This window comes from Heptranchias perlo, chromosome 34 (genome assembly GCF_035084215.1).
Source record: "Heptranchias perlo isolate sHepPer1 chromosome 34, sHepPer1.hap1, whole genome shotgun sequence".
NCBI classification, from domain to species: Eukaryota; Metazoa; Chordata; class Chondrichthyes; order Hexanchiformes; family Hexanchidae; genus Heptranchias; species Heptranchias perlo.
In genome coordinates, this window is record NC_090358.1 from 21,757,008 (window position 1) to 21,783,301 (window position 26,294).

Below are 26,294 nucleotides of genomic sequence, written 5' to 3' on the forward strand. Positions count from 1 at the left end.
TAGTTTCTGGGGCTCTTTTTTAAAAATGTGTGTCACTATACATGAACACTGCCATAATTTTAAAACAATTTTGCCATTGACTTCAGTTAGAAGAGAAAAATCAACATTAAACAGGCAAGTATGAAAAGCTACATATATAATGGTATAATCTAAGCCTATGTTGGGAATATTCTGATAAGAAACTTGCACCTATATTGGGGATGCTATTCCTCTGTAACAGATACAGTGAAATAAAACTCAATACTACTGCAGTTCAGATCAAACGGTAAATTAGCACTCAGTAAAAACTTGCATTTATATAGTGTCTCCCACACCCAAGGGACATTCAAAAGCACTTTAGAGCCGATGAATTACTGTTGTAATGTAGGCAAACTAGCAGCCAATTTGCGCACAGCTAGGTCCACAAATAGCAGTGAGATAAATGACCAAATATTCTGTTTTAATGGTGTTGCTTAAGGGTTATATGTTGGCCATGACACCAGAAGAACTGCCCTGCTCTTGGATCTTTTACATCCACCTGATCAGGCAGATAGGGAGGCAGGTTGCCAGCAGGGGGGGGGGGGGGGGGTTGACTGGGCGCGTGGGTAACTCGCCCTGTAAAATCGGTGGGTTCCCCCACGCGATCGTAAGTAAATTGAAGCCACTTACCTTGGCTTCCGGGTTTCACGCTGGAAAGCTGCGCAGCGGGCGGACTGCGCATCCGCATCATAGGCTGTCATCTGGAGGAACCCTATTTAAAGGGGCAGTCTTCCATTGACTGATGCTGCAGAAAGGAGCCAAAATTACAGCATGGAGCAGCCCAGGGGGAAGGCTGCTCCCAGGGTTTAATGATGCCTCACTCCAGGTCCTACTGGATGGGGTGAAGAGGAGGGGTATGATTTAATAATTTGGAGTGTGGTAACAACGGTGTGGCAGGCAAAACTTTGTCTGAGGTGACAGAGTGCCCTTTTGCGATAAATGAGGGTTTACCCCGCACCTGTTAAATGGACCTTTGCAGCTGCCACTGGCTGCTGGCTGCAACACGTCTGTTTAAACAGGGAGTGTTTCCCCCAGCACGGGAAACACGCTCTGGGTAGTCCAAAATCCGAATCCTCCTAAAATCTCCAACTAATGAGGTTTGTAAGTGACTTCAAGTACCCAGATAATGATCTTAAGTGGGATCCCGCCGGCTGTGATTACTGGTGTGAGTCCCGCATGCGGGGGCTGCACGCGCACCGATTAGCGTCATTGGGGAACCCGGAAGTGGGTGGGTTGGAGCCTGGCTCCGGACATCCCCAAGTTTAGAAGCCCCCCCGCCACGAACGCACCCGCTCAGCCATCCGAAAATTGACCCCAGGTTTAATGTCTCATCCAAAAGGTAGAACCTCTGACAATACAGCACTCCCTCAGAACTGCACTGAAGCGTCAACCTGGACGGGTGTTTGTAACTGGGAGGCTGTTTCCAGTGGGGTTCCGCAGGGCTCAATACTAGGTCCCTTGCTTTTTGTGGTATAGATCAATGATTTAGACTTAAATGTAGGGGGCATGATTAAGAAGTTTGCAGATGATACAAAAATTGGCCGTGTGGTGGATAGTGAGGAAGAAAGTTGTAGACTGCAGGAAGATATCAATGGACTGGTCAGCAGAAAAGTGGCAAATGGAATTCAATCCAGAGAAGTGTGAAGTAATGCATTTGGGGAGGGCAAGCAAGGTAAGGGAATACGCAATAAATGGGAGGATACTGAGAAGTGTAGAGGAACAGAGGGACCATGGAGTGCATGTCCACAGATCCGTGAAGGTAGCAGGACAGGTAGATAAGGTGGTTAAGAAGGCATACTTTCCTTTATAAGCCAAGGCACAGAATATAAGAGCAGGGAAGTTATGCTAGAACTGTATAAAATGCTAGTTAGGTCACGGCTAAAGTATTGCATAGTTCTGATCTCCACATTACAGGAAAGATGTGACTGCACTAGAGAGGTTACAGAGGAGAGGATATTGCTAGGATTGGAGAATTTTAGCTATGAGGAACGATGGATACGTTGGGGTTGTTTTCTTTGGAACAAAGGAGGCTGAGGGGAGATTTAATTGAGGTGTATAAAATTATGAGGGTTTAGATAGCATGGGTAGGAAGGACCTATCTCCCTTAGCAGAGAGGTCAGTAACCAGGAGGCATAGATTTTAAGTAATAGGTAGAAGGATTAGAGGGGCGAGAGGGAAATTGTTTTTCACCCAGAAGGTGGTCAGGGTCTGGAACTCACTGCCTAAAAGGGTAATCGAGGCAGAAACCCTCATCGCATTTAAAAAGTACTAGGATGTGCACTTGAAGTGCCGTATCCTACAAGGCTACGGATCAAGAGCTGGAGAGGGGGATTAGGCTGGCAGCTCTTTTTCGGCCGGCACAGACACGATGGGCCGAATGGCCTCCTTCTGCGCTGTAAATTTCTATGATTCAATGTGCTCAGGTCTCTGGAGTGGAGTTTAACCCATAACTTTCTGACTCAAAATCGGGAGTGCTACCACTGAGCCAAACTGACAAATTAATTTGGTTGCATTCACCAACATGTGTCTGAACAATTGCAAAGAGCTCCCAGAATGAACTCCAGCTATATATATTATACACAGAATGGGAATGTGTTTGAAGGAAATAGCACAAGAATGCAGAATCTGTCATGCTTTCCACCTAGTGATGCATATTAAGGAAATATACAAAAACTGTAAGAACAAGAGTTCTATAAAAAAAATCTGAATTTTAAGCACAACTATTAAACTAGTGTATGTAAATCCTGAAATTAGTACAGCAATTTACAGTCCCACCTCACTGTTAACCATCAGTTGAATTTGAAAAAGAGGTGAAAGCATTGTTTAAAACAACCATATTATTTATATGCAATAAATTATTGCATATTATTTTTAATAATTTTCTGTAATGCAGCAAATTTTTCTTTTCTTCCATAAATGCAAATCAACAGGCTTTCAAAACACTTGCACGTGAAAAAGGAAAAAATATGGATGGTAATAAAATTAATGACAATTGCCTTAAGTTAGCTTATGGCAAATTGGTTTGTCTCTGCTCCTAAAGGATGGTCTGTAACAAAATCCCTTTAATTAGCTGAAATCAGCAATGTCACTACCAGATGCAGTTGGCTTTAGAAGAACCAGACAGATTCAATGCGAACAATTATCTGTATCATGCCTAAGCCACTGTGAAATGCAGCAGTATATTCTGATGGCAGCAATAATTAATGGTAGCATTCCCAAAGTGAGTTCTAAATTCTTAACTGTTAGTAAGCGTATAATGTATTCCAGATCTGCAGAACTATTGTAATAAACATAGTCATGCCTGAAAGGTTCTCTAATGTAGTTAATTTAGTTATGTTAATAGCCTGAAGGGAAGTTTGCCTATACCCTTGGTATGGTGCGCAGATAGCAGAATTGGGGCACATTGGAGGGAGGGCTCATAGTGGGGCCATGAGGTTTAATGCTGTCAGCTTGACTAGCTTATAAATACTGTACTATAACAAAATGGAGCCTAATCACATCTGGGCAAAATTTGCAATGGATTTTCTTTAGATTAAAACAGAAAATTTATGATGAGCAAATTTAATCAAATATAGCATTTGCTGTGCAATATTTGAAATTTACATTTTGTTCTAAAATCTTTTAACCAGCCCTTCCGTTACAGGGCAATACAAGTCTGGGCAATGAGTAATTTTTCACCACTTAATTCAAACAAGTCCTAGCCCTGTTTTTTTTTAAAATAAAAAAAATTACACTAAAGAGTTTCAGATTATTACTTTCGTTCATTCATTTGTATGACCGACTTGACATTAGGCAACTATTACCTCTGCAAGAAAATTAAAACAGTTCATGGTGTGTAACTAAAAGAAAATCATGGACTGAAGGGAGGGGCTCTATAACTGTAGAAGCATTTGCTCCATCACTGGTGAAAGATTCCATTGAATTTGCACAGGAGGTGAAAGCATTGTGGCTCGTTGATTTTTTTTTAAAAAAGCACACATATATTTAGTTACAGTGCAATATTACTATTCTTTAAATTTTTTATTATTACACATGATTTAAGAATTAGAGTTCCCTGAACCAAGATTTTCACCTGCTGCTGAAGCTTATTCATGTGTAAATCTGGAAAAATAGCTTCCAACTAATGACATAGCCGACATCTAGGTGAAGGTGGCAAAGAGAACGAACAAATAAAACCATCATCATGTCACTGTTGATCCAAGGAACATGAATTTCAATGAAAATCCAAGCTGGTTTGAGGAAAAAAAATACAGCTGCATGTTGATTGTAAGCAACTTTTCTCACTGAATACCCTTCTAATATGCCAGGTTGAATGAATGTCACCAAACAATTGCACACTATAGTGTGAAACTTCACTGTGTTCTAGTAAATGTGTGCAGCAGTGTGAAACTTGCTTCAGAAACTGCAGATGGGGAAGACAGCTCTGTCCAAATCAGAACTACTTCACTTTTCAGTGTCTCATTATTAGTATAACAAACATCAGGAAAAATCCATTGGTGCATTCAGGCTTTTGCTGCTCCATACTGTCACACTAATTGTTGTTGACTAACACTGAATTTATATTGGAGAACCGCAATAATGATCATGACTTTGGTGCTTTAGAAATCACCTTGTTTATATTATAAGACAGTTTCCAAAGCAGCTGGATCCACTTAAACTGCTGCGTATTTAACTATTTTGCTAGAGCTGGTACATTCCTCTACATAGAGTAAAATCCAAATGAGAAACAGTTTAATTGTTTCTTGGCACATATAGGGGCAGATTTTCCTGACCTTTGCCCCCCCCCAGGGAGGGCTCATTCCCCAGGCACAAAGCCCAGCAAAAAAAGCAACAGAGACCCATTTGCGGTTCTCTGCCTTCTTTATGTTGCCCTGGATCTTCCAAGGCTTTCCCGCCTGGGGGATGGAGGGGGAGGCGAAGCTGGCCTGCGTCTGCAACAGGTGCAGGCCCATCCCGGTGATGTAAATGAGGTATGAGGTGGTGTTCCCAGACTCCCGACTGTTTCTCTTGGGGTTGCACCAGTGCGGCTCTCAGACACAGGGACAGCCCACAAGTCGGATATTAGGCTTCTGCTGGGAATGTCCCTTGACTGAAGAGCTCTGGTGGACGTAAACGATCCCAAAGCACTATTCAAAGAAGAGCAGAGAGATTTCCTGCTTTCCTGGCCAATAATCCCAGAACCAACGCCCCCAAAAAAACTCATATCATCTGGACATTGGTTCATCTGCTGTTTGTGGGACCTTGCTGTGCACAAATTGTCTACCACGTTTGCTTACATAACCACAGCGAATGCACTTCAAAAAAAAATTAATTGGCTGTATAGTGCTTTGAAGGAGGCCATAAGACCTTATATGAATGTAAGTTCTTTCCTTACAAAGTCTGACTGATTTTAAGTAAATACTAGGTACATTATTCAACAGTTAATTGCTTTTCAGGCTGGACAGCAGAACCCTGGCCTTGTTTGTTGAAAGATCAATTAGCAGCCTGCTGACATTACAGCTCTGGTACTTTGTGCACAAGCAGTTTGCTGCACATTGTAAATGGCTGCCTTTGTTGCTTTATACTTTTTAAGCACGACGCAGAAATGCAATGGTCAGAAAGTGCATTCAGGATGTCCCAAAGTGCTTCACAATCAATGAAATACTTTTGAAGCAGTTACTGTTGTGTAGGCAAATATAGCATCTAATTTTCACACAGCAATGTCCTACAAACAGCAATGAGATGACTGACAGTTAATCTTTTGGTGCTGTTGGCTGAGGGAGGTCAGAGCACCAGGACCAGGAGTTTGGATGTTTTACGTTTGCCTGAACTGACAGGCAGGCCTTTGGTTTATTGTAGCAATCAAAAGACTTTCTTTTTATATTTCAAAATAAACTTTATTCATAAAATTTGTAAAGGTACATACAATGCAATTCAAGTCACGCTTCAAACAATACAATACAGGTCATACAATTTGCAACGGTACATACAGTACAAATCAATGGTCTCAGTACAATCAATAGTTACGCACCATATATTTTAAATACAATTCATGGCATCCTAAGGGTGCCTCCTTGCATAACAGTCGTTACCGGTTACAGATACAGTACATTGCATTACGTTCATTCATCATTTTACATTCTGCCCGAGGGGATTTTTCCCCGATTCCAGCCCCTCAGTATACAATGGCGAGAGGGCTCTAAATGGTGAGTACACTCAACATCGCAGCATTCCCTCACTACTAGAAGTTTGCAAAATAGGAACTTGGATCAGGTCACCAGATGTACACCTCTAAGTCAGAGTGAGCACCCAGAGTATTACTCAGCCCAGGTCATTGAGAGGTGATGAGTGCTATCTGCACGAAAGCAGTACCAGTTGCAGTGGTGAGGACTGTGTAAGTGTATTTGCAAACATAAAATCCACACTCCACTGCCTGGAACTATTCTACACACTGTAGATGGGGTGGGGTGGACGTGGGGCCCAGCAATTCCCGCAGAGCTGAGGAGCAGCAGCAGCAGCAATGTGGTGAGTGGGAGCGGTGCCGAGAGAGGAGCAGCCAGTAAAGGGGTGCGTGAAACCTGGGGACTTTACTGTGAGTAAATAGTGAAAGACTGTTTTCACTGACCTGCAAAAAGAGAACGCGGGGACGGGAAAAGAGGATTCTCACTGGAAGAACCAAGGGGGAAGGGAGAGGTAAGGTTTTTGCACCGAGAGCTATTAGACGATTGGATACTTCACCACAATTGGCTAATGGGGCAGAGACTAGAACATCATTTAAAAGGGAATGGGACAAGTAGTTGAAAAGGAAGAATATAAAAGAATCCGGGGGGGGGGGGGGGGGGGGGGGGGGGGGAAAAGGAGGGAATGGGGTTACATGAGAGTGCCAGCACCGTTGGAGGCAATGGAGGGCGAAAGGCCTCCTCCTGTGCTGCAATTTCGATCATTCTATGAAAGCTCTCCTTTATTGAGTCCAAGCCCAGAGTGTGGTTTAGTAACGTTGGTGCTGAGTTGAGTTTAGGACAATGTGCCCAGTGAAAAATGCCCCAAACACCAAGCCCGAGGCCCTTTGTGCTATCTCTTTGTTTGGTTCAGGACAGTCTGTGCCGGCCAGTTTTGACGTGTTAAGTCCAAGTACAGACCAACTCTGACTAAGGTTCCCAGTTCAGAGATGTCCCCTTCACACAGAACCCGAATCCAAACCAGAGGCCAAGGAGATAGGGCATGTTAAAAATGGCACTGACTGCAGTGTGGCGCAGGGGGATTCTGGTTATAGTTGTACGGTGAATATCGGTGGGTTATAGGATTACTACTAATTACACTTAGGATATCAGGAAGTTACACATATAGATTATCAGTAAATTATTGTATTACTATTGGTTATGAGGGGAATCCGATTTGTTTCCAGTATTACTTTTAGTTACTGGTGCAATTTCAGTTAGTTACAATTGGTTACTGGTGGAAGCAAAATTCCTCCCATCTCTGATTTCCCCCCTGCGAAGCCCTCTCCCACCGTTGGTTTCCTCTTTTCATGCCCTCAATTTCCCTTCTTCGTTTGCCAGGTGGCCCCTCAGTTCTCAGATCATCGAGCAAAGATACTCAACGAGAGGGGATCCAACCTTTATAAAGGTAAATGCAATAGCATTTGCAGACATCGCGTGATCAGATACCACGTGGTCAGAACACCATGTGATCAAATCTCCAGAAATGCCTCCAAGCAGAGTTGGCAACCCTTATGTACACACATATACTTTTTTTTAAACGGAGGGCATACAAATACTTTTACACTTCAAGTGTGATGTAATGATGCCAGGCGTTTACATTTGCTGCAGCTATGTCAATTTTGCTTTTTCAAGAAGCCATAAACAAGTGCTTTTCAACAACATGGGAATGAATCCCATTATTATTTATTATTTTTCCTCCTAGCTGAATTATTACATACAATTTTATAGCACAGAAACAGGCCAGAGGAAGCCTAAGTGTGAATGTGCTTGGAGACTCAGTTGAACTCAGGCCCCAGTGGTCAGTCAAACATTTCAGATTCAATCAAAATTTAGTTATGTTCATCTTTAATACTATTCACCTACATACGTCACTGCTCTTGAAAAGAAAATCATTGCGAGAACCATTTTGGGATGTTCTGGTGTGACAAGGCATGATAAATGCAAGTATTGTAAAGCTGAATCAATTTAGATTTCATCATTCAATTTCTACACCGCATGTTAAAATCCAGTGTATACGTGGATACTTGTACTCTGCAAGTTTTTAATGACCAAGGGATGCAACTCGAACATATATGGCAGACAACTGGTTTAGCCATTCATTACCAGATCTGGCTGGACCAAGTAAAGCACTATTGGGTCCTACTCTCCTCTGCTAAAACTGCTGACTATTCCAGGATCATCCTGGAGAACAAAGATAACCCCCGGCTTCTTTTCTCCATTTCCAACCATCTCCTTAAACCCCTCTCCCCGTCCTCTTCACCCTCAATTCCAACAAATTGTTCGAGAGGCTCATGGACATTTTGTCATTAAGATTGAGACCATCCATTCAGCTGCCTCTACTGCATTCCTCCTTTCCCCTTGCCCACCAAGCCAAGCCTCGCCCAAAGTCTAGTCCTGAACAAGCATCTTTCTCTAGTTTCTCTCTTACCTACCCTCATGCCTACTCAGAGCTCATCTGTTCCATGATACCCACCTCCTGCTCTCCCAACCCTCTTCCCACGAAACAGTTGACCACCCAGCTTCCCATCCTGGCTCCCATGCTAGCTGATATTGTGAAGTGTTCCATCTCCTCAGGTACGGTCACCCTCCCTTTCAAATCTGACGTCCCTCAAAAAACTCACCCTTAACCCCTCTGTCCTTACAAACTACCGCCCCATCTACAACCTCCCTTTCCTCTCCAATGTCCTTGAATGTGTTGTCGCCTACCAAATCACCACTATCTTTCCCGCAACTCCATGTTTGAACCTCTCCAATCAGGTTTCTGCCCCTGCCACAGCACTGAAATGGCCTTAATCAAAATCAAAAATTACATCCTCTGTGACTGTGACCATGGTAAACTATTCCTCCATCTTTCTCGACCTCTCTCCAGCCTTTGACACTGGCAACTACATCTCCCTTCTCCAACGCTTCTCCTCCGTTGTCCAGCTGAGTGGGACTGCCCTTGCATATATCTGAATAGTTGTAGCCAAAGAATCTCCTGCTACGGTGTCTCTTCTCACCACTGCAAAGTTACCTCTGGAGTCCCCCCAAGGATCTATCCTTGGCCTCCTTCTATTTCTCATCTACATGCTGACCCTCGGCGACATCATCCCAAGACATGGGGGGTAATTTAAATCTGATCCTTCTGACTTAACCTTGCCAGTTTGGGGAGCGGCCGAGTAATCTGCTCTGGAGAGGCGGGTCTGTGATTTTAATATGTTAATGAGGCTCCACTCCTCAGATTTTGGCAGCCATTTAAATTTAAGGGCTCGGGAAACCCAGCAGCTAAAGGGGGGCGGGAACTGCCAGATCCAGCAGGTAATTGCTTTTCCAGCATTGTTGGTGGGCCAGGAGGAGCAGGAGTGCTTCCCCACCCCCCCGCTCCCCAAGCATATCTTCTGCCGTAATCTCTCCTTCCCTCCCCCGATCTTCAGACGCCCTCCCCCATCTCGATCTGCCAACCCTCACCCCCCTCCCCCAAATGATCTCTATATCTCTTTCCCACAATCTCTTTGATTGCCGTCCCCAACGGTCCCCAGCTGCTGCCACAAGATAAAACAAACTGCTGCAGATTATAATTAATATTTTTAAGAACAAGCGATTTGAGAAAAAATAACCAAGCAGAAATCTTGAAGTGTCATACTGAATATTTTCTAGAAATCTAAGACACCTGGATTAAGATTTATAAATAACCACTAATTTGCAGTGTTAGTCAGAGAAATTCTCCTTTTCTATGCTCCCAATGAATCTCTCTCCTGTTGAGCACCATGAAATCCACCCTAAACAGAACTAACGTGAAAACTTTATAATTTCAGTGTATACTTTTGCTACTTTTTGTTGTACTAAGAGTTATTTTTTCCCCTCCTTTTTTCTCACCAATTTTCTCTTCTCCTTCCCTGAAGGCGTTGACTCCTTATTGGACTTTGGGTCCATGGGCGTAGCGCACCTATTGGTATCTCACCAATGTGGCTTTCATTCTTGTGCCAGGCTTGTGAAGGTCTACAGAGTCTTCACCCATGGGAACATCACAAGTGACTCCAAACTCTGTCCTCCCCCAAAATCCACATGAGCACTCCCAGCAGTAATCATTGCATAGCAATCAGAACCAAGAACCCTGACCAATTTGCCCCTCCCTAACCCAAGGTGGTTGAAGGTAATTGCAACATTCTTACACACCCCTGACTAAGGTCAGATCAATCAGCCAGATGTCACAAACTGATTTACTCCAGGTTTAAATAAAATTGTTTAGACAGCATTTTGTCTACATTACAAATTAGTTCTGTTAAGTGGTTGGAGAACATTAGGAGCAAATTGTTGGTGTATGATTCAGTTGTTCACTTAATAGACTTGCTGAGCCATTAGACGAGCAACAAATGCAGGTTTTAAAAAGCTGGAATCAGAGTAAAAAGAGTACAAGAAAAACAAGGTTTGTTCTTTCATTGCTAATCAGTTTCAGTGTTATTTGACAGATAGTTTTAACACTTCCTCTATATTGCCATTGATGTAAATCAGAAATATTTTTATTTGAGGAAGCAGAAATGTAACAAAATACTTAGGTATAGCAGGCAAATATGTCGCTGCAGGTCCATTTTAAAAAAAATGTTTTTCCTTTGTTTCAATGGTTTATCGGAATTATCAAAATAAATACTCAAATATGCCATGGGGAGAGAATTCAACATTCTTTTGACTCTCAATTTATAACAAACTAGTTCTCAGAACAGTTTAAACTGGAAACCCTAGTCACAATGCGGAGAACAACTACTTTTTTTTTTAAGTTGACGCTTCCAAGGTACTTTTCTCCCTACACTACCCACCGTCAACAACCAACTTTCTCTCTAGACTTTGCAAAGGCCACTCTAAAATTGGCCAGATGAATGTACAAGAGGAAAGTCTAAGAATGGCTTCACCCTCCCTCTTTGGAGATGGCTGGCCACAGCAGCATAGTTTGCATATGGTAAAATGAAAAAGACAAGGTAGATGCTTACTGAGGAGCAGAAACTCCAGGCACCAGAATGGACTGATTGAATGTATATCATTTAAGGTTTAGTGAAGGTTTGAGAACTGCTCCAAGTTGCAGCTTTGCAGATACTTTTGATGGACATTTATGCTAAGGACACCTTTACATCCTTGTGAAGGAGGGAAAGAGAAGAGGCAATGCCATTAAATGAATAAAGCCAGATGGGACAGGATGTAAGCCTTTAATTCCTCCTTTTGGTTACAAAATTGATGGGTTTTTTTCAAATTTTGTTTTGACAGAAAAATTCTTCTTTCCTCACACAGGAGGCGAGTGAGCAAAGTTTGATTCATCCAACTAAAGTAAATTAGGCATTAGTCTATATACTTAGAAAAATTAATCTGGTGCCTAAACATACTGTCCAATATCTACACTGCTTAGTAATGAAACAGGCTTTGTACTGTTTGTTTTGTAATATGCCTAGGTCAGGCAGATCAGATTTAACTTTGCACTGGAAAGGATTATAGCTTCACTGATAGCTTGTGTACATGCATCAACTTTATGTAGCAGCGCAACAAAAGAAACTAAAAATATCAAAACTGTAGATTTTTGTTGAGATCTGAAATAAATTAATGTATCAGGTACTAATAAGCTTTTTGTTACTGTCCAACATAAGGAGAATAAAATTGAAACTACAATATAGTCATTCAAAAGTTTGGTCAGTAAAACAGCAAAATAACTAGTTGGAAACCTTCCAAAAATACCTTTGAGATTAAGAATACAGCTTTTGTTTGGAGTAGATCACTAAGATTTAATTAACAAGGTACCACAGGGCCAAATTTCTTCATCAGTTCCGCTGATAAACAAGCGCAACGTGGGCAGGCACCAGTGGGAAATCGGGCCGAGGGATGGTCTGCTGGCTCATTGCCACTTCAACAACATTTGCATTTATAGAGTGTCTTTAATGTAGTAAAACATTACAGGAGCATTATCAAACAAAATTTGACACTGAGCCACATAAGGAGATATTAGGACAGGTGATCAAAAGCTTGGTCAAATAGGTAGGTTTTAAGGAGCGTCTTAAAGGTGGAGAGGTTTAGGGAGAGAATTCCAGAGCTCAGGGCCTAGGCAGTTGAAGGCACAGCTGTCAATGGTGGAGCGATTAAAATTGGGGATGCGCAAGAGGCCAGAACTGGAGGAGTGCAGAGATGTCAGAGGGTTGTAGGGCTGGAGGAGGTTAGAGATAGGGAGGGGCAAGGCTTTGGAAGGATTTGCAAACAAGGAAGAAAATTTTTAAAATCGAGGAGTTGCTGGAGCGGGAGCCAATATAGATCAGTGAGCACAAGGATAATGGGTGAATGGGACAGAGGGTATTTCATACGCCATACAAATATGGGCAGGCATAGTAAAGTGCCTTGTAAATGTGGAAATGTGACCTATTTCTCCTCATGTACACCACAGTACCACTGGGTAACACCTAGCAATGCATTGTGATTTTAGTGCACAGCATTGCCAGAACCTTGGGATGGGAGGGGGCATTTAAATGGTCCAAAGGAATGCAATCAATTGCACTTTCGATGAACTGCAATTTTTTATTAAAAAGATTTGAGCCTCCTCTTCAGCTACAGCAGAGATCTGCCACAGTGATTTATATCCCTGATTCGGTGCCTGACAGAAGTTGGGAATCCCACCAAAAGTCCACCTAAAATATTTAAATGACCCTGGGAAATTTGATCAGGACCAGAGGCATAAAGCAGGGAGTGCTACCCTGCCAAAGTTACGCCACCATTGTAGCCAGTAGCAAAATGTGCTCCAACATTTCTAAGTCAAAGCCCTAAAGAAAAGATAATCTTATGTTACACAGTGAAACCATTCAAACAAAAATACCTGATTAATAAAAAAAACCCTGTCATTTAAACAAATGCAAGGAACTCATTCTCCCGGTGTCCTGGCCAGCATTCCTCTCAACAATCACCACCAAAAACAGATTCAATGGCCTTTTGTTTCATTGCTGTTTGTACAATTTTGTTGTGTGCAAAGTGACAGCTACATTTGCTTATGCAACAACAGTCACTGCACTTCAAAGTAATTCATAACAGCAGAGGGGTTTGAGATGTGATAAATTGCTAATTTATAAGGGCACATATTTCTTCCTTTTAAACAGTGATTAGCCTGTGGGCCAATATTTTTCTTTGTGAGTGGAACCACGAGAAATCAAGTACATAGAATTTACAGCACAGAAACAGGCCATTCGGCCCAACTGCTCTATGCCAGTGTTTATGCTCCACACCAGCCTCCTCCCAACCCTCTTCATCTAACCCTATCAGCATATCTTTCTATTCCTTTCTCTTTCGTGTTTATTTAGCTTCCCCTTAAACGCATCTAGTACCATTAAGACAAGTAAAAGCAATTTTAAGTAGAAAAGAATTAAGCACGTTACTCCTCACCAGGTCTTCTCTTCAACGATCCACTTTATTAACTTTTTTAAAAACAATAATTTAACTTAATGTCTATCTAATATATCCTACTCTATACTTTCTAAGGTTTTTTCCACGGGAAAGAAAGTTTAAAAAACACTACATATCTTTCGTCCATCTAATAAAATATGCCTTTTTTGCTGCAAACAAAAAGCTTTCGAATCTAGTGGCTAAATCTAGATTAGCAAGTCAGATCAAATTAGGAAGTGCTGCTTCAGGCCAAGTCATTTTAGCAGCAACCCAGGGGAGATAATGGTTACTGGCAGTTGTCAAATTTAAAAGCACTGCCTATATTTAAAAAGATAATTCTGGATGCAGGATCAATAAAACCAACGTGAGCTTTGACATTTTACAGCCAAGATACAGAAATGCCAAAAACCTCAAGTATATTACAATAATAATACACATCAACCGCACTACCCTCATCAACTCTCTCCGTTACTATATCAAAGAACTCAATCAAGTTAGTCAAACACTATTTTCCTTTAACTGTGCTGACTTTCATTTATTAGCCCATACTTTTCCAAGGGCCAATTAATTTTCTCCTGGGTTATTGTCTCTAAAAATTTCCGCACCACCGACGTTAGGCTGACTGGCTTGTAATTGCTGGGTTTATCCCTCTCCTTTTTGAACAGGGGTATAACATTTGCAATCCTCCAGTCCTCTGGCACTGCCCCTTATCTAAGGAGGATTGTGCCCAGAGCCTTTGCAATTTCTACCTTTACTTCCCTCAGTAACTTAGGATGCATCCCATCTGGACCAGGTGACTTTTCTACTTTGAGCACGGCCTATCTTTTAAGAACCTCCTCTTTATCTATTTTTATTAGTAGTAACTAGTACTTCAGTCTACTAGTTTTAATTCAAAGTTGCTTTATTGAAATGACTCGATACTTCACTTTTTAGCCCTGAATTCCCACTTTGTGGTGTTTTTCGCACTGCTTAATTCAAATTACTGGGTAAGTCCATTTTTTAGTGCAAAAATCAACTTTGAATTATCAGGAGTAGACTACACTTTATTTGTTTCAATTGCTTCACCTGTGGAACTATCTGTCAGGCAATGTCATTGCCTGGAACACTCTTCCTTGTATGCAGCAATACCAATGAAAAGTTATTATTTGCTGACCTAGGATTTCTGGAGCATGCTTTAGGCTATGAGAAATTGTGACTTGTCCATCTTTATGATTTCTCCATTGTTTTTCATGTGCTCCAGCAACCACCATGGTTAATTTTCTGAGATTAGGTTTTGCATTCCAATAGAGTTGAAAAAAGTACTTAACTTGTACCAAAACATTAGGAGAAAAATTCTTCTTAAGATCAGTCTGAAAGCACTAGGAATCTTAATTAAAGTCCTCTTAGAATCAATATTGAAAGCAATGCCTGGTGTAAGCTGAAGGATTACCGAACAAAGCTGGGGTTACTATCCAAGGTACCTTTAACCTGCCACATCCTCAGATTTGCTTTCCCTTTTTTGGCCTCTACACACTATATACTTTTCCAACCAAGAGAGTACAAGATAACCTGCTCACAGACCACTACCAGTGGCACATTTCATTATTTTTTTTACTCTACCTTTAGGCACTTTTACATCCAGCATCCTGAGAATGCAGTGCTCAAATGAATACCTGCAACCTCCATGTGCCACTCTCCCCATTTACCTTTCTTCAAATCAAAGTTTTGTCCTTGTGCAAGACCTTGGCCAGACTGTGTCCACTTTTGGTCTCCTCACATGGTGGGTGATTGAGGTTTGGAAAGGGTGCAGAGGAGGGCCACTAGACTAATTCCCAGTTTAAAGCATCTTAATTATCAGGATAAGCTAAAGGAGCTGGAACTCTACACTTTAGAGAAGCGTAGACTTAGGAGTGAACTGATAGAAGTTTATAAGATGATGAAGGGAATAGATTGTATTCGAGTTGACAGTTTGTTCCAATTAAATTGGTTAAGGAGGACCAGTGGTCACAATTTTAAGTTGTATAAGGCCAGATCTAGGTTAGATGTCAGGCGGTGGTTCTTATCCCAGAGAAGAGCTGACCTCTGGAACAGGCTGTCGGCTCATGTGGTGGATGCCGATTTGCTGAATTTCTTCAAGCGAGAGTTGGACCTGTTTCTGGCTGGGGCGGAGATCACCTCTTACAAAAGGTAGGTACGGCACAGAACTATCCAGGCCAAAATGATCTCCTGGACTAGTTTCAATCGCCTACAGGGTCAGACAAGAATTTCCCAGATTTCCCCCCCCCCCCAAATTGGCCTGGGTTTTTAATCTTTTTTTTGCCTCTCCCAGGAGATTACATGGTTTTGGGTGGGGTGGAAAGTATATGTGATACGTAAGGTATCACAATTTTGTGGGACAGGCTGGATGGACCAGAGGGTCTTTTCCTGTCCATCATTGTTTGTATGTTCGTAAAGTCTGTTGGAGGATGGAGATCAGTAATTGAGAGCTAAAAGAATGGAATCCCTCAACAGATTTTGAGGTAAATGTAGACCCAACGGTAGGACAAATCAAAATGCTGATTTCAGATGCAGTGGGATTGTGGAGTCCCCTGCTTTATATTATATTAAGTGTCAGCCTTAGCTCAGTGGTAGCACCTCTGAGCCAGAAGATTGTGGGTTCAATTCCCACTCCAGAGACTTGAGCATAAAATCTAGGCAAACACTTCAGTGCTATACCGAGGGAGTGCTGCACTGTCGGAGTTGCCGTTTTTCCTCAGGTGGACATAAACGATCCCATGGCACTATTTGAAGAACAGCAGGGGAGTTCTCCTGATGTCCTGGCCAATATTTATTCCTTAACCAACATCACTTAGAAACAGATTATCTGGTCATTATCTCGTTGCTGTTTGCGGGACCTTACTGTGCACAAATTGGCTGTCCTGTTTCCCTACATTACAACAGTGACAACATTTTTAAAAGTATTTAATTGACTGAAAAGCACTTTAGGGATGTCCTGAGATTGTGAAAGGTGCTATATAGATGCAAGTCCTTTCCTTTATATTAGACAATACCAATAGCATTATTTCAAGATAAGAATGTATTTTTCCTCAAACTTTTCACACAGCTCATGACAAATGCTCTTCCAAATTAGGTATTCTTTCTTTGGTTTGTTAATGCCCATTGGTCCCCTTGCCTTTCGAAAGACAATGCAGTTGGCCTGGTGCCACAAACGTGCAAGTAATACTGTATGCCCAGTTGACTTGTTCTCAGGCTGTGTCACCTCCAAGATACGCTGCCATTTCATACGCCAATGTGATGTTCCAACTCATCTTTTCCTTTCTTTAAAGTTAAACCAAAGCAGTAATATTTCTGACAATTTCAGTTTTTAAACCCAAGAGTTTTTTTTAAATCAGAAAATTCATTCATCTGAATATCAATATTTATCACAATCTTTTTTCACAATACTTGTCTTTCTTAGCCCCTTCCCAGCAGAGTTGAAGAGCAAATTGATGAATGCATGACACATGGGCTCTTTACCTACTCCTCTCTTGTCCCCTTGGAAGACAAAGAGGAATGGTTCCTTACCGTGCCTCAAACATTATACGGAAATACTGTAGGTAAGCAGCCATTCCTGCAGGATTCATACAATATGACAGATGGGCAGGCATGTTAAGTTGCCTCTCTCTGCACACTTAATTTCCAATGGTCCGCCACTCCCCGCCACCTGATGGTCCGCCACTCCCCGCCACCAATCCAATTTCTGATTATCGGACTCACCGCATCGGCAATAACTGGGAGTCTGTCATGCTGTAATTTCTAGCTAAGGGAGGAAAGTTGGCCAGGACTCCGCAGAAATTGTGTGCATGTAAGTTCTTTTCCAGGTAACCGAGTCCCTGAACCAATAAAATCAGCTAATCTAAATCTCGCCTACTCCTGTAATTCAGGTAGATGTTAAAAATCCCATGGCACTGTTCAAAGGAGAACACGGTTCAAAGAAGTTTTTGCGGCGTCCAGGCCAACCTTCCTCTCCTTAACCAACGTTACCACTCATCTTATGTTTGTGGAATCTTGCTGTTGCAAAATGGCAGCAGTATTTGTCTACATAAAAATCACTTCAAGTAATTAATTCTACAGTGATGTGCTTTGGAGCATTTCTAAGTCGTGACAGGCAGTATATAAATTCAAGTCTCTCTTTTCATTGTAACACGCTGATGTTATGTATTACATAATGCTGCATGCAATCAGAATTAAATGCACTCATTTCACCTTTACCAAATTCATCAAAATTAGCACAGTAAAAAAATCAAAATTTGAAGGTGAATTAATGAAAACACTTAAGGACAGTACTTACCCCCTGGTTTCCCTGGAAGCAGATTACCGGTTGATTTGGTAAGGAAGCCTAGGAAAGAAAATAACTTTTAGTTTTTGCAGAATGCAAGGTGGTTAGGCAGGACAAATCCATATTTGCAGACTTGCATACATTACTTATCAAATACATTTGATGTTCTGATTTAAGCAGATTCAATATAGCATCCACGAATTCTTACAATAAGCTTTTACATACGCAACAAAAATGTGAACACGTGTCTTATTATGCAGCGAATACCAGTAGAAAAATCATTTATTTCAAACATTTTTTTTTAGGAACAGGATAAATTTATTAGACCCAAAAACTCTGCCTACTCACCACATTCCTTAATCTCTTCTCTCTCCAGAAACACATCCAATTCTCTCTTCAACCCACCTCTACTGTCCACTTCAATGGCCTTCCGTGGTAATTAGATTCTACAACTCTACTAACCTTTAGTCAAAGAAGTTCCACAAGACAATCCTTCATACTCCTAGTTTTTAAACTTGTGTACCCTGATATTTGAACCCTCCATTGTAGTGGGCAATTTGCTTGCAAACACTTGATCAAGTCACCTTGAAATCTCCACTTTCCCCAAAAAAGCTAAACTTTCTCAAAACCTTAATACAATGAAATTTATCTCTTGACCAGCACAGTACATATTTTAAGACTATAGATATTAGCAAAATGCTCCATACACTATCAGGTACTACTCCATTGCTGATGAGCACCTACATTAAACATAAACATAACAAACCTATTCAGAGAAAATGGGCTCTATTTTAGCACCCTCGATCAGGTGCGTTCCTGGCGGGGGGGGGCGGCAATGAGATTCGGGGATTCCCAGGGTGGGTCCGGAGCCCGGCTCCAACCCGCCCCATTTCCGGGTTCCCCACTGACGAGCTGACATGCGCGCGCAGCCCCCGCATGTGGGACTCCCGCCAGCAATTAAAGCCGACGGGGTGCCACTTAAAGTATTTATTTTGGTAGTTCAGGTCATTTACAGGCCTGATTAACGTGATATTTTAGGAGGGGTGGGATTTTACAAACAACTGGGACTGTTTCCCGTACTGGGGGAAACACTCCCAGTTCAAATGGACGTGTTACAGCCATCAGCCTGTGGCAGCTGCAAAGGTCCATTTGACAGGTGGGGGGGGAGAGACCCTCACTCATTGCAGGAGGCCACTCTGTCACTTTGGACAAAGTTTGGCCTCCACCACCCTCCTCCTAACAACAAAATTCACCAACTTGCACACTTACCCGTGTCCAGACACATGTACCTACCTTGCAGACCCCCTCAGATGTACATCTTCCGGATGGGGGCTGCCGTAGCTGCAGTCATGAACTCCTTGGAGGGCGAACAGCATCACCAGCCTCGTCGTCTACCTCTGACAAGTGGAGCTCCACAACACAATGCTGTGACACATCCACCTGCACAGCAGGAGGGAGGGCAACCGCAGAGAGAGATGCGTCGCAGAGGGCACTACCCTCGCCACAGGGTCCACAGACCGAGGCTCAGCTTCCTGGACCTCTCTGAGCAGCAGTGCACACGGAGGCTCAGAGTCACTCGACATGTAGTCGTGGACATCTGCAGCCTCCTTCATGCCGAGCTGCTCCCGGCTGGTCCGAGCACCATCTTCTTACCTGTCGCTGTCAAAGTCACCACTGCCTTCAACAACTTCTCCTCCGCATCCTTCCAGGGTGCCACCAGGGACATCGCCGACGTCTCTCAGTCGTCTGCACAAAAGAGCCCTGCAAATACACCTACACCCACTCTGCAGTGACACAATGGGTGGCATCAGGTGTGGGTCTTCATTGTGATCCTCAGGAAAGGGCATTATTGCACAAACCAGACAAGATTCGCAAAGACGTGGCAGTAGTGGTGACAATATAACATGTAATGTGAGTTGATCAGAAATTAAATAGAAGTAAAAACCATGACAAACCCTCAAACTTCCTTGTGCATCCCCTTCATGCTCACGACACGTTTGCCTTACGCTGCCTACTGCACATATGTGATGCATGCCCTGTGGCTGCAACACAGGTAGTGGCAGGTTGAGTAAGGCTGACTGTGAAAGAGATGCATCAGAGGGTGAGTATGAGATAGAGCCATGAGATTGTATGAGGATTGGGTTGAGTGGTAGTGGTGGGATGAGTACTGGCGAGGTGAGTAGGTGCAGGTAAGATGAGGATGAGGTTTGAGTGGGTGTGAGGGGTGATGTGACAGTAGTGTTGGCAGTGCAGAAGGAGATATGGGGTAGGGACGGTGATGTGGCAGACGAAGTGTAGGGGAATGAGTAAGTGTACTCACTTTGGCTGACCTACTTAGGTCATTGAAGCGCCTCCTGCACTGTATGCAGGTGGGCGATATGTTGGTGGTGCAGGTGACCTCCTCTGCCACCTCAAGCCAGGCCTTCTTGGTGGCAGAGGCAGGCCGCTTCCTCCAGCCCGCCGTGGGGGGGGGGGGGGGGGGGGGGGGGGGGGGGGGAAGATCTCTGTCCTCCCCCTCCTCCTCCTCCTCACCCCATCCAATGATACCTGGAGTGAGGCATCATTAAACCTGGGAGCAGCCTTCCCCCTGGGCTTCCCGATGCTGTAATTTTTCCTATTTCTTGCAGTATCAGTCAGTGGAGGACTGCCCCTTTAAATAGAGCTCCTCCAGCTGACAGACCTTACTGCGCATGCGCAGTCCACCCGCCGTGCAGCTCAGCAGTGGGGAACCCGGAACAAGAGGTAAGTGGATCCAATCAGCCTGCGATTGCGCGCGGGGCAGACTGATTTCAATTGCCCCCCCCACCGCGAACCCGCCGCCATGGTAATATCGGGCCCAATGGCTTTCATATAACAAAATCCTGACAATTCTTAGCACTTTCAATGCACCTGCCTGTAACATATAGGTGCTGGTTTGCTATCTAAATCATGCACATACTATAGATGTTGTTAATGGTTTAACATGGTGCAAATTATATTACACTAGTAGCATGAAATGTCTACTAATTTTTCTAAAGACATATATTGAGAAGGTTCTTTACAAACTCTCACCAAATTATTTCAAAAAATGGAGATGTAGCATTTGTATGGTTAGTAAACAAGTTGAGTTGGAGCAATTAATTTCAATTGACTCTTAATAGTTTTGCATAGGCCAACCAGTTATCCCATGCATACTTGAAAAGTTATGCAAACTTGACTACTTGTTTATACTTTTAGATTTGAGAATACATTTCAAAAATTAGGAGTAAAAAGCTATTTTTTCACCCATTACCTTATCATGAAGAGATATGAAGATGGGTTGGGCTGTGTAAAGTTCTAGTCCACACCCACTGCAGTACACAACAACCAAACCCTCAGAACCATACTCCGGTTCAGGACAAAATGGGAACAACTGGCCAAAGAGATTACATGTATTATAAAGATAGTTCCAGCCTACGGTACTTAGGATTTAAAAAAATGACTCATTAGAACCAATTTGTGAAGTTCAATGTATACCAACTAACATTTAGGACTGTAACAAAACAAAGAGTTCCTTGGGATATTGAGCTTTTACTTCATAAACACTTTAACTGGTATGAATGGTTGAGGCAAAACCTGGGGAGAACTTCCTTCTCTTCTTCAAAGAGGGAGATGCGGTTTCATTTTAACGTCTCATCTGAAAGGCAGCACCTCTGATGATGCATCACACGGTCAGCACTACATTAAGTCTTGTACATTGTCTATGGAAGGAGTGGGATGGATGGGCCATAGTGCCTTTTCTTTTCAATATTTTCTATACGTACATGCAATAAACTGCACCTGTACTGTATTTACAATCCATCCTTTAGATGAGGTGTTGAACCAAGGTTCCACCTGCCTGTTCTGGTGGTTCAAGTCGACACTGAAACATCCCATAATAAGGGACAGAAAGACTTGGCCAACATTCCTCTCACAACAGACACCACCAAAAGGATTAACTGGCCATTTATCTTATCCCAGTCTGCCGCAAACGGATGCTGTATTTGCCTACATCACAATCACTGCGCTCCTAAATAAAAATACTTATTTGTGTGAAATGCTTGAGATGTTTTGACAGGATTAAAGTTATTAAATTCCTATCTAAATGCCAGTCTTCACATTCGGAATAGATTATGATTTGTTCAATGAACATTATTTGTTTTTCTCCTGAACTAATGTAAGTAAATTAAAAATAGATCAAAGCAGTTTTTTTTAAGAATTCAGAAAAAAAACTTTTCTTTTACTGAAGTCCATTGGGCAATTTTTTCACTAGAAAATACAGTACCAACAGCTAATTTTAAACACTTATTACAGGAGCTCATTTTAAATCCATCCTTCGGCATACAAAGGTTACAATAATTAAAGTCTGACAAATAAACCTGGGTACTTAGCTGCAAAATATGTACCTGGAAGGACAGATTAAAATCTGTGATTCAAACAATGGAACGTTTTCTGGCACAGTACGTAAAGTATTTGCTCATTGCATGCACTGAAAACACAATTGAAATGTCCTGCAGGAACATGTGCAGTTATAGATCCAGAGACTTACACAGAATTAGAGCTGGAATTTTCAACATATTCTGTAACTATAATGTATGGTTTTAATGTTATTCAATGTTAAGGTTTCAAACCAATGAAAATATCACCTGCAGGTTACAACAAACATACCCAGTACTACAATAAATTCACAAGAACAAATTGGCAGCCAAAAAAAGGTCAACAGATTCTCAAGTCGCACCATCTACTGCAGCTGGACATTTGCCAGTTTCCAAACTGAATATTCCAATGTGAACTCTTTCATGTCTTTCACACACACATATTAGAGTATACTACACTTTTAGTGGTCATTCACTGATTTATTTCACACACAAAACACCAACATCCGAGGTACAGTCATCAATATTGGGTCACTCTCCTATGTAAAGCAGTGATTGATTATAGGGAACTTAACTTTGTTTAATCTGAATAATTCTATTTCATGCTTAATTTTTGGGGGGGGGGCAAAACTTGTGACCAAACATCTAGTAAATCTTCCAGGGAGGAAAATCACAGTACAACGTATAAATGGAGCATTTACCAGACAACTGTATTTATGAGTAAAAACCAGCATAATGTACCACTGTTGGAACCAGTTCAGACCACATTGAGATCCAACATGCATATGCGAGCCATCAAAAAAAAAGCTGAAGTTTAAAAAAAAATCAAACTGCTACCTCAGTCAACCAAGTAACTGCAAATATCAGTGCAAGTCCCCACTAATAGCGAAGAGGGTAATTGCCCCACATAGCATAGTACTGAGCCACAAAGACTAGAAAAGTTGCAGCTTATGCAGCAACAGTTGAAATTCACCTCTGAACCCCAGTACTACAGAAGGAAACATAAAGTCCAGGATTCCTGCTTTTTGATCTCTTGGTATATCAGTCGGTTTACTACACATAAATAGAAAGCTAAAAATATGCACATGTTTCGATGTTGGGTGAGGACAATATCATACATAGTTGTGATGTCCCCCACAGTCAAATAGTCTGTTTACATTGAGTGTGCATTCAAATAAGCTGAGCAGTTATAAACGCAGGCAAATAAGGACAACTCTCTCAGATGACAAGATTTCAAAAGAATAAAATACATAATACAGAGAATATTGTATATACCAAAGTTCAAAATGTGTAGAGTTGTGGAACTAAAATGGGAAGATAACTATAAGGAAACCCCCGCCACAAGGCATTTCTATTGAGTAAATGGCACTGTCATTAGAGGCACTTGAATTTTAAAAACTGATTTAAGTATATAACCCAAGGATCCAACCTGAAAACAATTCAAGGCATGCACACTTACAGGTTCTTATAACCAATTAGGGTAAATTTACTTCAAGTAATAGTCCTAAGCTTTTTTTCCCTCTTACATTCAAATCTTCATCCATAAGAGAAAACAAAGCCCTTAATACTATTCTAGCCCAAAATAAGCCAACAGGGGAACTTTTAATTGGGTGGGAGAGAAGGAGAAAAAAAATTCAAGAGTGTCAACTGAGCAGAAATGGGGATTCAACATTACACTTATGCTGTCAGGTTCAAACTCTGGTTGAATCCAACAGTCTCTCTATACTGAAGACTGATGCACTCCAATTTATGACATTACTACTGACAATTAAGCTGTGCAGGTGTATCATAGCACATCAACATAGTGACAAGACACCACACTGTAAATCCTAGTTCCCTGTTGATGTGCAGAAGAGGTTAAAGACACTCCAATCAGGCAATTTCACTCCACAGAAGCTGCTTTTAGGTAAGCACAAAACACAATCGGTAAGTACATTTTCATACTAACAGTTTTGTATTGCCAATATAAAATAGAATCAACACCAAATCACTGCAATAATAACCTAGTTATTCAGTACAAGTGGTAGACAGCAACTAGCCAATGTGCAGAAGCAGTGTCGCAAAAATCATTTTTTTTAAATCACAAAAATATTTTTTTTTGGCACACTTTAAAAAGACTTTGTCTTCTTTTTCTATGAATTTTCTAACCACCTAAATCATTGGGATAGCTCTATTTGGTACAGTTTGAAATTTGCACAGACGACTATCAGGATTGGGAAAAGCAAAAACATCTGTCTGACAAGAAATTAACTGTGGAAACAGCACAGCCAAGGAAGTTGCACCAAGCCAAGTGCAACTGATGCGAATGATAGAAAAGAATCACAGCTACAAACTGACAAAAAAAATGCCATTTCACTATGTGGTGCTTACTATCTGCTTCATGACAGCCCTTCAGATAAAAAGTTGAAAGCAACTTGCTCAAAATTGAAAGGTACACTTATTCTCTTGAAAACTTGGCTTTGTACTTAATTCACATATACACAAGATAAATGATAGTAACACGTTAGATTTATTTTTAATAAATGCAGGCTTGAGCAACAAACAATGTGCTCCCTGAAGTTTTAATCTCTTCTCTTTACCGATACTGACAGGCCCCTGGTGCATTTCCAGAATTATTTTGTTTGATTTCCAGCTTTTATTCTTTTTATGCAAGTCATAAACTACAGCTTAGGTTGAACATATCCGTAGGTTGAAAGATCTCCAAGATTTAAGCTTATTATTACATTAAACCTGCGGCAATTTATGATTGACAACAATTTCTGGACCCCGTAGTCCCCTGGGACAACTAATGAGGATCACGATAGGCCGGAGTTAAGACGGCAGAAAGTTTAAAGAGCCACTCGGCAACAAAGCATCTGACCAATTGGAGACGGCTTCAATTGGAGACGCTCGTCCAATTAACCAACAGGAGACGGAGCCAATTAAGGAACTAGGGCCAATTGACCAATTGCAGGCGGTGCAAATTAGGGCTCAGGATTCAACTGACCAACGGGAGGCGAGAGGGAGAATTAGGCCCCGGAGAGGCTGGTTCAAACTGACCAATGGGGGAAAGGACGGGGGCCTCAGAGGGACTGACCAATGAGAGTGACCACGGCCATGTCCGAGCGCCAGTAATAACAGCGACTGAACGGTAGGGGGCGGGCGATCATTTGGTTCACATTGATCCCCCCCCCCCCCCCCCACCGTCCGGGAATGAGGGAGGCGGGACCCCCCCCCCCCACCGTCCGGGAATGAGGGAGGCGGGACCCCCCCCCCCCCACCGTCCGGGAATGAGGGAGGCGGGACCCCCCCACCGTCCAGGAATGAGGGAGGCGGGACCCCCCCCCCCCCAACCGTCCAGGAATGAGGGAGGCGGGACCCCCCCCACCGTCCAGGAATGAGGGAGGCGGGACCCCCCCCCCCCACCGTCCGGGAATGAGGGAGGAGGGAGGAGGGAGGCGGGACCCCCCCCCCCCACCGTCCGGGAATGAGGGAGGCGGGACCCCCCCCCCCCCCACCGTCCGGGAATGAGGGAGGCGGGACCCCCCCCCCCCACCGTCCGGGAATGAGGGAGGCGGGACCCCCCACCGTCCAGGAATGAGGGAGGCGGGACCCCCCCCCCCCCAACCGTCCAGGAATGAGGGAGGCGGGACCCCCCCCCACCGTCCAGGAATGAGGGAGGCGGGACCCCCCCCCCCCCCAACCGTCCAGGAATGAGGGAGGCGGGACCCCCCCCCCCCACCGTCCAGGAATGAGGGAGGCGGGACCCCCCCCCCCACCGTCCAGGAATGAGGGAGGCGGGACCCCCCCCCCCAACCCCCACCGTCCGGGAATGAGGGAGGCGGGACCCCCCCCCAACCCCCACCGTCCGGGAATGAGGGAGGCGGGACCCCCCCCCCCCAACCCCCACCGTCCGGGAATGAGGGAGGCGGGACCCCCCCGTCCGGGAATGAGGGAGGCGGGACCCTCCCCAACCCCCACCCGTCCGGGAACGAGGGAGGCGGGACTCCCCCCAACTACCTCCTCCGGGAACGAGGGGGCAGAAAC

At 43.1% G+C, this 26,294-nt stretch overlaps 1 protein-coding gene across 2 annotated transcripts in view; it reads right to left on the minus strand.

Annotated features, from left to right (window-relative positions):
- LOC137301875 (novel protein similar to elongation factor RNA polymerase II (ell)) overlaps positions 1-26,294 on the minus strand; it is an 82,190-nt gene that overhangs the window by 53,974 nt on the left and 1,922 nt on the right. For both annotated transcript variants that reach the window (XM_067971580.1, XM_067971581.1), the window contains exon 2: positions 17,908-17,955. In XM_067971580.1, the coding sequence (XP_067827681.1) occupies positions 17,908-17,955 (48 nt within the window). The remainder of the gene's footprint in view (positions 1-17,907; positions 17,956-26,294) is intronic.